This window comes from Grampus griseus, assembly GCF_964374135.1.
Source record: "Grampus griseus genome assembly, chromosome: 20".
Taxonomy (NCBI): Eukaryota; Metazoa; Chordata; class Mammalia; order Artiodactyla; family Delphinidae; genus Grampus; species Grampus griseus.
Window position 1 is genome coordinate 45,302,699 of NC_139014.1, and position 12,835 is coordinate 45,315,533.

The window sequence follows — 12,835 nt, forward strand, 5'->3', positions numbered from 1 at the left end:
AAGGTATTATATTGAAAAGGAGTCTAATGCCCTAAGACCATTTCTGGACTTAGGAGAAAAGAGTGCTGTGATTGATTAGTGATGTCTGCCCTGGTTTCAGAATTGGAAAGGGGTGATGCGTTTGCCAAGTACTCACCACAGCCACTCCAAGCAGGAACAGATGAAATCAGAAGCCGCAACCACCATAATCAGGCAGTGGGAAGTGTCCATCCCTTTGGGATGTTCCATCAAATATGGGACGTAATGCAACATACTGGTGCTCAGGAAACTAAAAGAGAATCTACCTTATTTCCTTGTTACCTAACACTCATTTATTCAAACCCAGCCCCTTTAAAGGTGCCTGCGGTCCTACAGATGGTCTAACTTTGGTGTGGAGCCTCTGGAATGTGTGAAAAATTGGACATGACAACCAAAAATCTCTCTTATCTGGAGGCGGTAAAGGACCGGGGAAAATTTAGAAAATCTAGCCACAGCACCAGCCAGGAAGGGGCATGAATGGGCCCTCAACTAAAACTGGACCACCTGCACAGAAGGCTGATACCTCGCACATCTTACATGGGCTAGTCCTGAATGCCCCACAGAGACAGCCTTCTAGAGCCTCCTTCTAGGCTGGGTTGGGAGGATTCATTGATTATCAGTTGATATAGTGACCTTTCTGTTCCTCTCAGTGTTACTTTCTACCTTTCAAGGTTCTCACCCAACAAATTTACTTTGACCTCTGAAAAACCACTCACCCCTTCAAATAACCTAGAAGCCCGCCATACCTACGAGGAAATCTTTCTTCTGGATCGTCTTTATATGCACAAATGCACTGCAACGTGATTATGACCTTACCTCTAGCTAATACAATGACCCTGATGGCAGAAGACTCAGGATCTCCAGGAATGACCCCGCCAGAGGCAAAGGCAGACCACACTTCTCCATTCCTTGGCACTACTTCTGAACGACTGGTACACCTGTCTCCTTGAGGACATCTTCCCTTGTTCTCTGAGTGCCAGTGGATGCAGCAGATAGAAACATCCATCGCAAAAGGAGGCTCGGGGCAGGCGCTTAAATGTTGGAAAAGGCTCGGACAAGAGGCATTTCACTTCTCATCCATCCCATGACCACAGTCCCTTCTCTCTGTCAGAGAGCAGAACTGGCACAAAATAATATAGTCAGGGCTGAACACACACCCAGCCAAGGCCTCCCAGGAGCTGGGAATGGGAAGGAAGTATTATCTCTACAGGCAAGGAACTGACAAGTGGAATGGGTCTCTCTGCCTTCTGACTTAGGGGAAATTCACATAAATTATATAATGTTCCAAAGGCAAATGAAAATCTAATTCCGAGTCTATAAGAGAGCTACATTTTTGAAATAAGACTACAGAAATGCGATCCTGAACTCCCCACGTGCTGTACACATCAAACCTCAAGACAGCAGACAGCGTGGAGGCAGGTAGCCCTGTGTCCAAGGACTGTCGCAGGCAGCTCAATGATTTCAGGCACCGTTCGGAACCATCCCTCGGAGATGGTTACAATAGGACACGGCTTTTATGTGATCAGCCCTCGAAACAAGGGCCACTGATACCCCTTGCTCTCTGTATATGCAACAGCGCCACTGAACGAGCCAAGATGTACCCCGTCTACATTCAGTTTTGTTTGTGTAAAAACTGCCCTTTGGTGGCAGCGACATCGGGTTTCGAAAGGCTTCCTTCGTGGAAATCTGATTCACTGACATAAAGCACATGTAAAGCACCTAGTACGATGCCTGGCACTTAGTAGGGGTTTGTGGTCTGCCTTCCGGATGCAACCCAACACCCCCCGGACAGGCATTCTAACTCCTGGGCCGCCCAAACCGATGCCACATCTTCCGAGGCTTCGGAGACCACAAGGGCTGATGTGTGTCTTTCCAGATGACAGGCAAAATGCTGCAGGCCATTCTGCAAGTATTAGGCTTAAAACCTGAGCATTTCAAAAGCTCTCCGAGACCTCCAGTCTTCCTCTAATGAAAGGCACTGCAGAAACCCAAGGTATGATTATCACTTCTGAAAGGAAGAGAAAAAAAAAATACTGGCTCACAAAATACCCGTACTAGAGCATCGACAGATAAGACCGTTTTATAATCCAGTTCCCTAGAGAGCCATTTATTTTGGTGAGGCCAGTGTGCATAGCAGACGCTGTGGAAGCCATCAAGATAACACGAATAACAACCCAGTGGACTTTTGAAGTGTAAACATAAAAGTCTATTAAGAATACAATGTTGGTTTAATCCCAAGACAAAAAATTTACTTAATGAAAAGCACAACTCATCTCAAGAAGGAAATATCGATACCAGCTGTGAGCAGAAAATGAGGGGATTCCTTCCAGGGAACATCTGAATTTCAACCCACTGCCTTTCCAATGTTTACTCTGGCCATAAAGTCTCAAATACTTTTCCGAGGATCTCATTTTTCTACAGGAGAAGGAAGTCAGGGAGAAGTCTGGGCAGGGCCAAAGGAGACCTTGGCAAAGCCTTGGAAAGGCACAGACGCACCCCAGAAGGTGCACGTTGACACGGCTCTGTCTGGCTTCTCTGGGTAGAGTGGGGAGCAACCTCCGGGCCCACCAGGTGCTAATGAGGACCCCAGCAGAGACCCTCACTCCAGCCGCCACGGGGCCAACAGCGATAAATGACAGTCCTGTGCCGCTGACACACATGCCCGGCACCGACCAGCACCACGCCAGCAACCAGGATACGCCACTAAACCCCCCTCTTTAACAACAACACTCCCTAGCCACTTCCTAGACTTTTTTCAGTGTGTTCCAGAGAAACAACAGGATACTGAACACTAGGGACAAAGGAGAAGGGCTTCTTAGAAAGGATTTTCTGATTACGAGCTCTGTTCCACCACCTTTGAGAGGGATCATGGGCCCTGAAATCAAGAAAGACTTGGCCAGGACTTCCCTGGAGGTCCAGTGGTTTAGACTCCACGCTTCCAGTGCAGGTTCGATCCCTGGTCCGGAACTAAGATCCCACATGCTGCTCGGCGCGGCCAAAAAGTAAAAAAAAGAAAAGAAAAGAAAAGAAAAAAAGAAAGACTTGGCCATAAGCAACACCTGTGCACGCTGAGAACCCACACAAAGGTGCTTAAACCCTCTTCACTTACATTCCTAAAAACTCCCAGCTCCAGGCTTCCCTGGTGGCGCAGTGGTTGAGAGTCCGCCTGCCGATGCAGGGGACACGGGTTCGTGCCCCGGTTTGGGAAGATTCCACGTGCCACGGAGCGGCTGGGCCCGTGAGCCATGGCCGCTAAGCCTGCGCGTCCGGAGCCTGTGCTCCGCAACGGGAGAGGCCACAACAGTGAGAGGCCCGCGTACCGCAAAAAAAAAAAACAAACAACTCCCAGCTCCCACTAGGCCTGATGGCTACAATCAAGGACGACTTCTTATATACAATTTCATATTTAAATATGTATGAACATAATAAATACGAGTATGATATATGATATCATATGACATAACGTCATGCAATACAACACACCTCCAATTCTAGCAAGAACAAGCTTGCTAGGTAACAAGCTTGCTAGGTAACAAGCTTGCTAGGTAACAAGCTTGCTAGGTAACAGGCTGTTCTGACTAGTCTCCTCGAATTCTCCTCTACCGGCAGACCTCACTTTACCGCACTTTGCTTTACTGAACTTCGCAGATATTGTGTTTCTTACAACTTGAAGGTGTGAGGCAACCCAGCCTCGAGCAGGTCTGTTGGCACTGTTTTTGCAACAGCATTTGCTCACTTCATACCTCTGTGTCACATTTTGGTCATTCTTTGCAATATTTCAAACTTTTTCATTATTATTATATGTGCTATGGTGATCTGTCATCAGTGATTTCTGACGTTACTACTGTGACTCTCAGAAGGCTCAGACGATGGTTAGCATTTGTTAGCCATGAGGTATTTTTTAATTAAGGTACGTACATTCTTTTAGACATAATGCTATTGCACACTTGATAGACTACAGTATGGTGTGAACAGCTTTCACAGGCACTGGGAAACCGAGAGATTCGTGTGACTTGCCTTATTGCCGCGGTCTGGAACTGAACCCGCGATATCTCTGAGGTCGGCCTGTACATGTAACTGCCGTTCATTTATCCATCCATCCGTTCTACGGGGAGGCAGCACAGAGGATGCAATAAAACCAAGCACAAAGCATCTGACTGGAGTCTTAGCTCCACCACCTACTAGCTATGTGGCTTTGGGTAAACCATTTAATATCTCTCAGTTACGGTTTCCTCCTCTGTAAAATAAGGACAATGATAGGGCCTATTACTAGCATAGTCACAGTGATTAAATGACTAAATTAATCTGAGTGTTTGGCAAAAAATAAGCCCTCAAGGGTTAATCATAATTAACATTATGATTATTGAGGGTTAATCATAATTAACATTATGATTACATTATGTAATTATTATGACAATAATTACTAGGACTATAAAAGCATTCACTTATCTATCCCTATGTACCAGACTGGGCAGCAAATCACTTTAGCCTTCTGATTTTGCAAGAGTCTTTATCGGGGCATTAGATTTCTCAGGGCAACGCCTCCCATATAACCTCCCTCCTGCCGGGGAAGATGATGGTAGGCCCGAGCACCAGGGCCATTTACAGCCTGGGGAACCCCTTCCCAAAGCCATGTTTAAACAATTACGAGCATTATGTTGCAGGTACCCATGACCATAGGAGGCCAGCCCAGCACGGTGCTCATCTTGCAGAGACGTCTTTTGTGTGGGTTTTGGGTTTCAGCTGGGCAACGCCAAGCCATAGAGTGAGTCGCAAAACGAGTTTTCATAAGCTCACCCTGTCACAAACCAGGCAGGGGTTCATGCTGACATCCCCACAGTAAGATTAAACAGCATGCTTCGTCAGGCACTAAATACTAACACAGCTCCGACGTCAGGGGGACACTGATTAAAACTGATGTCAATAATTTATGAAACACAATATGGTCTTCAGATGCTCTTTTTTAAAAAAAAGGAAGAGGGGTAAAAGGGCCTAGCAACCCAGGTGGTTTAAAACTGTTCATGCATTTTCTCTTGAACGTACACCCCCCACCACCATGCACGGATGCTTCTTTACACAATGAATATAAATGCACATGTGTGTAAGAGCATGTGAACGCTGCTGATACATATGGGCGGAAGAAAGTATTTAGTTATTCCACGGAGAGCTGTCGAGGCCGTAACGTTATACATAGTCTTCTCTTTCATATTGTTTTGGGTTTTTTCTTCTCCGGAAGAAGTCCAAAATTGCATTTAAAATAAAATTGGACCTTACAAAAGTTCATGTTTATTCCATAGAGAACTTAACCTTGAAACAACCCCAAAAAGAAAGTTGGACCAAAGAAAACCGATAGGATATATGCATTTCTTAGTAAACCGAAAGCACCTCAGCCCTGTGTAGAACCATTTAGTCAAATAATAATATCGATTTTTTTCCAAGTTTTAGGACTGGGGGAGGGAGCGGGGATGAGAGGGTTAACCTAGGGAACGATGCCACTTTATTATGTCATGTCTTTTTATTTTAGAAAGGCAAAGACCGTGATAATGCTTCATTTTTAATCAAAACTCATTTTGAGAATTAAAAATAGACTTTGCCTTAGTTGTAAATAATCTGGGTAGCTTGACTTAATATGTCAACAGTGTGAAATTCACAAGATGGGATTATGTTGGGGAAAAAAATCTGAGCCGCTGAGAGTACAAAAGTTAGTGTTTGAAGGATTCATTAATGCTTTTTCCTAGCACAGTGCCCTGTAGTGTCTCAGAACACCTGTCAAATACTAATTCATTCACATATCTCCACTTCAGGGCCTTTTCATAAAAAGCTCGACCTTTAATTGTAAATCACTTCTAAATTGTCTTTGCTGGCTTTCTCTTTTGCGGAATGATGGAAAAATCACTAAGACTTCAATTAAGACTTTATGGGAAGTCAACCTGACATTCCCGAGGCTATATCTACAAGGTATCAGAACATCTATTCAAAAAGGAAACTATAAATAACTTTAACATCGTTGAATTGGCTTGGCTTTTATGAGATGACTGAATAATTGGCAAGATTTAAAGATACTTTAACTACTGAGAATTAAAATAACTTCAGTAAAAACCAGAAAATATTGCTAGCCGATTATTTGTCATGTAGATTATGTACTTATTAGGCCTAATTAAACTTTTTGAACAAAAAGGCTTACTAATTACGTTAGTTAATATGTTGATTGCTCAATTTGGTTTAAAAAAAAAAAAACCCAGTCAATCCAATTTGTGCACAGAGTTAGTGCTTTGGTCAAAAGACAAAATCCTCGACTATAGAAATTATTTCAAGTACACGGCCATTGTTATAACAATTGCGGGTTACATAAACTGACAGGGAGAGATGGGGGTGGGTGGTATCTGAACAATACCACCCCTGCTAAGAGGAATCTTCAAGCCAGTAAAATGCTACCGTCATAGCCAGTTTATCTGCCTCGATGTATTCACTTGTGTTTTTTCCAATCAGACCCTGCTGGTGACAATGAGAAGTTATCTTTCATATGCACATACATACTAAAACTGATAGCAAAACCCTGGGAGGTCTTTTAAATCTCAATAAAAGGTTTTTACGCACAAAAGGAAGAAAAGAAAAGAGGAAAGGGGAGAAGAAAGAGAAGAAATGGGAAAAACCAACAGTTCTGAAGGAATGGAGCAGATCAAAGGAGTTTTAATTCTCCAAGACGACTAAGCCGGGGTGTAACCACTATCTCGCCACCGAATCCTGAAAAGTCTCTTCCAACAGGCAACCAGTTCCATCCCTTAAAGTAGGGGGAAGGACAATTAGGTCTGCAAAAGCGTACACTTGGAGTGCAAAGATGGAGGCCCTGCCACGCAACAGGAGAACAGCCCTCTTCAGACCAGGACGCCTGCCTGGGCCTCAGCGCCGACCGGGCTTCTCCAAAACATGTTTTCCATTCCAAAAGTCTACATCCACAGTCATGAGGCACAAACTATTCGACAACAACATGACACAATTAATCAGAACCAGACCTCAAAACGTGTGTTTGTGGGGACCAGCAAACTTTGTAATGTGCCTCAGAGGCCGAAGCAATTGAAGAGACTCACACCGGCTGTGTGGGGCTGGGGGGAGGGGGAGGAAACATCTATATTCCACGCAAGATGAACACCCAAGGGCGTACTGACCAACTATATTGACGATTGACGTTGATGATTTTCATTAAAATAAAACATGAGATTTGGGCATTTACATCTCATGCTGGAAAAGCAGAGTATGGTCTTACTACCTTTCCCCTCCTTTTTTTTTTTTTTTTTTTTTGTCCTCCTGGGGAGAAACTGATGCCGCAGAGTTTCTACAGCAGCAAAGTCGTATGATTCAGAAACAGAACGGATCCTTTTTTTTTTTTTTTTTTTTTTTTTAAAGCCTCATTTCCAACCAGTATCCACCAGTGCCGGTTTTGTCAGATTTCTCTTTCAGGAACCGAAACGCCATGAAATCGAGAATCTGGGCCCTTAGTTAATTCGGAACTGTTTAATTTCACCGAACCCTGACGCTAACAACAACAAAAAAATCTGGTATACTTCTTTTTTGGAGCGGGATTGAATTAGTTTAAAATAATTAGTGAACTCTCTTTTGTAATCTGTAGATAGTAATTAATTTAAATCACATCATTCTTTTGCTAACACAAACAGGCTGTCCAAAAGAAAAATATATATCTATTTTCAAACCATAAAAGACAAATGGAGGACGCAGGAGTGATAGTCGCCGTGTACCGAATTGGCCCCAAACTGCAAATCCCTTTGCCATCTCCCAAGGGATTTGTGGTCGTGGAGCTGGAACTTCCCGGGAACCGGGCCGGGTTCCCCAACAGCGCGCGCAGCTGCAGCCCTAGGGGAGGGGGGGTGGGGCGGAGGTGGACGCCAGGGTCCCGCCAAACTGAGGGGAAGGCACAGAGTGTGTGCCTTTGGATCTGGGGTTAGGGGGACCGGTCGGCAAATTTTCTGCAAAGCCCCCTCCCCGCATCTTGGCTTCGCACAGCGCAGTGAACGCAAACCCGAGCGTCCACGGCCGGCGCCACGAGCGCGAGCGGACCAGCTCTCTGCGCTCCGCGGTGCAGGATTTCCACGTACGCGCCTCCCACCAATCCCACCACATCAACGAAGCGGGCAATCCTCGGGAACCTTCGGTCGCGAGGCCCGGGAGCAGCCGCCCGGGTCCCCGCCCGCCGCCCACGTCCCCGCGGTGCCCCACTCACCCACGCACTCGTTGGCCTCACGGGCTGTGGCGCGCTGCCAGGGCCGGTCGTAGTGAAAGGGCTTGCAACGGTCGCACTCCGGGCCGGCCGTGTTGTGCCTGCAGTCGCACACCAAGCTGTCGTCGCGGTCGCGCACGCAGCGGGCCGCGTGGCCATTGCACTTGCAGCGGCCGCCCACCTGCAGGTCGGACACGGCGTAGAAGTACGAGTCGCGCGCCAGCTCTGAGTCGTCCTCGTTCTCGTCGCCGAACGTGTGCAGGCGGCTGAAGGCCACGCGGATGTCGGTGGCCGTTACCCAGTCTTGCAGCACGGGCGAGTTGTCGAAGTCGTGCGCCGAGGGCCGCCCGTCCAGCGTGCTGAAGGCGATGAGGCCGCCCGAGAGCGGGCGCATGTCGGTGTGCGAGTCGGTGCACACGGCCTCCTGCTCGTTCTGCTTGGTGATGGGCGCACGGTGCGGCCGGTTGTACATCTTGCGGCACTGAGTGGAGTAGAACTGGAAGGGCACCCACGTGCGCCCGTAGTCCATGGACTTGTAGATGGCCATGGACTCGGGCCGTGGCGAGCAGAACTGCAGGCTCACATAGGTCACCTCGAACTTCTTGCCGAGCGACAGCGTGAGCGTGACGTTGTGCGGGAACTGCAGGTAGTTCTCGGACTGCCAGCACGTCAGGTTGTGCGGGTTGTTCAGATCCGTGAGGAAGGCGGGCGGGTGCGCCTTCTTGGGGTCCGACGCGTTGCAGAGGTGGCAGGAGCGCAGCCGCTCCTCGCCGCGCTCGCTCACCACGCAGTAGCGCCCGGCGGGCCGGCCGCAGGTGCTGGACACGCGCACGTCCTTGCCGAAGGCCGCGTTGACAAAGTCCGGGATGCAGCGGCGCGGGTGGCCGTTCTCGTCCGAGCAGGGGTCGGGCTGCGCCGCCTGGCCGGCGAACATGCTGAGCCCGGGCCCGCCGCGCACCGCGCCCACCAGGCACGCCACCGCCGCCAGCGCCGCCAGCGCCTCCCACACTGCGCGCATCATGCTGCGTCCAGCCTGCCCCGGCCCCGCCGCGCCGAGGAGTCGGTCCGCCCGCCGCAGAAGGCGCCTGCGGAGAGAGAGGAGCCGCGCTCAGCCAGGCCGCCCCGCGCCCTCCACCCCCCGGCGGGGCGGCGAGCGGGGGCGCGGGCGAGTGCCCGGCTTCCCCCGCACCAAGCCCGCGGCCGAACGAACTCCCGCCTCGCTCCCCCGCGTCCCGGGGGGGCAGGCGAATCCGGGGGCCCCAACCCCGCACCACCCTCGCCTCTCTTTCCCGGCCGGCGGCGAGCCGGGGCCGCGGGCCATCGCTCGGCTTCCCCGCCGCCGCCTCCACGCCGCCCGAGGGTCCGGCCCGCGCCCGTCCGCCCGTCCGCGGCCGGCCTGCCAGCACCCCAAACTCGGACGCAGGACAGCTCGTGGGCCCCCCCGAGCCCGCACGGCCCGAGCCCCCTCCTCCCGCAGCCCGGGGTCCCGCTCAGCAGTCCCATATCGCACCCCCGCCGGCGAGTCCGCGTTCGGGACTTTACCTCAGGAGAGGGCAAAAGAGAAAGAAAAGTTTGCCCGGCCCCGGCCGGGGAGCCTGCGCGCCGGACGGCGGAGAGCCTCTCGCTGGCTGCTAGCAGGAGCGCCCTGCCTCAGCGCGGGCTTGCCAGCTCCATGCCCGGCGCGGCCGCCGCTGCCCCAGCCCCGGCCCGGCCGCCGCCGCCGCCTCTCCCGCCCGAGTGACGACGCGGCCGCCCGGCTCCCGGCGCTCCCGCCGCGGTGCGAGTGCCGCCCAGCCCGCGCCCGGGGCGCACACACACTCCCGCTGGCTGGCGCGCACTCACACACGCACGCACGCCCCCGAAGGCTCCGCCGCCGCCGCCGCCGCCACTCGCGCAAGGAGTGGGGGGCGGAGGGGAGCGCGGGGGCGGGGGGCGGGGCCGCCGGGCGGGGCGCCGGCCAATAACGTCGGCGAGCAGCCGCCCGCTCGCTCGCAAAGTTTTAACCCCGGGAAAGAAGAAAGTTAAAGGGAAGCGGCCCGGGACCCGGAGAGAGCGAGGACACGAGCGGGTGGGAACCGGGGCGCCCGAGAAGGAGAAGCAGAGACAAAGGGAAAGCAAGGAGAGCGCCCGGGGAAACCCCGGAGAGGGGGCTGGGCCCGGCGCGCACCCCGCGGAGGGAGGAGGGGCCGGCCGCGGTCTGTCCGCGTCGCCCCGGCCCCGCGCTGCGCGGAGAGCCCCGCAGGTTTCCGCCGGCCCCACGCCCGGGGGAGCGCGCAGGCCGGGGGGGAGGGGGCGATTTACTCCCTCTTGGTCCCAGGCAAACACATCTGTGTTTGTTTTCTTTGCTGCGCCGGGGTCGGGCCTTCCTCTAACCCGGCCTGATGGCCCCGGTGGCACCGCGCACAGGGCCGTGCCCCGTGGGCAGACAGCCCAGGATCGTAAGGAAGAGACGAGGAAGATGGAGCCTCCGCTGGCTCACCCCTCCCGCCCGAAGCCCCTGGGGTCCGGAGAGAAAGAGCTGCTCCCCCGCCCCCCTCCCCACAGTTGTCACCGTGTGGTGGGCCTATCTGTCGGGAAAGCTGCCCTCTTCCTGCCCGGGGAGCTGTGGTGGGCTGGAGGGTGAAGAGGGAAAAAAGCGGGACGGCACCTGGGCACTGGCCAACGCCCCTCCCAGACGGCTCTGTCAGGCTCAGGCTGGGGGCAGCCTAGCCCTCCCCAGATCCAGAGGCAGCCCTGTAGGTACTTGCTGGCTCAGTGCTGAAGGGTGCTGTGGCCCATACTGTCTTGTGGGAGCCCACAACAGCTTTGCAGAGTAGGTATTAAGCTTCATTTTGCAGATGAGGAAACTGAGGTCTCAGGAGGTGAAGAAACTTGCCTAAGATCTGCCAGCTAGGAAACATCAAATCCAGGCATAGAAACTTGGCTTCTTCCTCTCCTCACCCTTGTCAAATGGATAATCCCACCCAATTCGAGTCTCATGGGGCATCCTCGGGGCCACCCAGCTTCTCCTTGCCTCCTTCTCTGCCACCTTAACGAAAGGGGGGAGGACAGTAATAGCATCCTTTGACCATCTTGCAGCAGCAGCCAAAGCACTTTGGGAAAAGAATACACGGGGCTGAGAGTTTGGAACTGAATTGCGGTTGTTACTTTTAGATGAGTGAGCTAGTAATAGACCTGGCTTGAAAGCCCAGGGTCCTGGTTCTGGCCCAACAGCTGACTTGCTGCATTCACTCCACTGAGTGCCTCATTTTGTCTTACTGGTATTCTCATAAACTCTGGGAATCTAAAAAGGGGCCTCAGGGCTAGCCTGGCCCAGCTCAGTCTCTTTGGACCACGGCCTTCCCCAGCCTCCCTGAGAGACAGCCACCCTAGTTCACTGCACCCTTGGGCTGCGGTGAACTTCCAGGGATGGGAGTTCACCGCAGCCCAAAGAAAGAAATCCATTCCATTGCAGGACAGCCTGGACTCATCCCCTCCCCTGGCGTAACATTTTAACTTTGCCTTCTTGTGCCATGTACCACTCTCCACACTATTTATCTATGCCTTGCCTTGTGGCAGAGGGGGATTTCAGGTGACTTACAAGGTACTTAAAACAAGGCAAAATAACATAAATTAGAAAGTGAGGTGGAAGGAGATAAACGTTTCTTTTTTTTTTGATGTTTAACCCTGTGGACTGTGAAATCCCAATGGCGTACTGAAAGGCAACACAGCAGTCAAGGAGCACAGGCTTTGGAGCCAGAGTGTGACCTTGACAAGTTTTGCATCTTTCTGTGCCTTGGTTTCCTCATTTGTAAAAGGGGGCAACAATCTCTATCTCACAGGGTTGTGAGCATCAAATGAGTTAACACATAAGAACATTATAGCTTATAATATGTGTAATAAATATTGTACTCAGATCATCTACATGGGTGTACCGTCGTATAAATTTATATGTGAATGTACATAAAACCAGGCACACAGTAAGGGGATGTAGAAATGTTCATTGGTAGTATTAAATTGCTAGCTCTTCAGAGAAATTTCAAGTTATTTAAAGAAGAACATTTAATCACATGGAAAGACGTTCGTGACATATTATAAAATGAAGAAAGGAAATTACAAAACACTATGCCCCCCAAAAAACACTAGGCACAGTATACTCTCATTTTTATTTTTTTAAAATATGCATAAAAAGACAACATTGCTAATTGTGGGTATCTCTGGATAGTGAGATTACTGGTGATTTTTGTTTATTTTTGCTTCCTGTTCTTGATCGTGTACAGTAAAATAAGGAGAGCTAAGAGGAGAAAAACCAAGAGGGAAGGCAAAGTAGAGATGGGAATAAAGGTGAAACCCTCCCTGGGATGCCCTATTCATCTTCTGGGAGTGGGCCACAACTTTGTCCCTAAGCTTTCCCACAGCCAAAGTGAAAAGGAGACTATGTCAGTTACACAATTCCAAGTGTCCATGAGTTAAAAACAGACCTATTACTCAAGAGAATTACTACTCTTGGTACTAAAATCAGACAGGAATTTCTCCTGGGGGGCCTCATAAAGAGAACACAGTGTGAGGTAACAAGCAAACATCCTCACCATCCCTAAACCTCTC

At 50.9% G+C, this 12,835-nt stretch overlaps 1 protein-coding gene across 1 annotated transcript in view; it reads right to left on the reverse strand.

The window, feature by feature from the left end:
* Window positions 1-9,864, reverse strand: part of NTN1 (netrin 1) — a gene marked incomplete at its 3' end in the record, with an annotated part of 185,444 nt that extends 175,580 nt beyond the window's left edge. Inside the window, exons 1-2 of the mRNA XM_082678842.1 lie at window positions 9,794-9,864; window positions 8,255-9,336 (exon numbers count right to left, since the gene is read on the reverse strand). Of these exons, the coding sequence (XP_082534968.1) occupies window positions 8,255-9,272 (1,018 nt within the window). The 5' untranslated portion in view covers window positions 9,273-9,336; window positions 9,794-9,864. The remainder of the gene's footprint in view (window positions 1-8,254; window positions 9,337-9,793) is intronic.
* Between the last annotated feature and the right edge of the window lie 2,971 nt (window positions 9,865-12,835).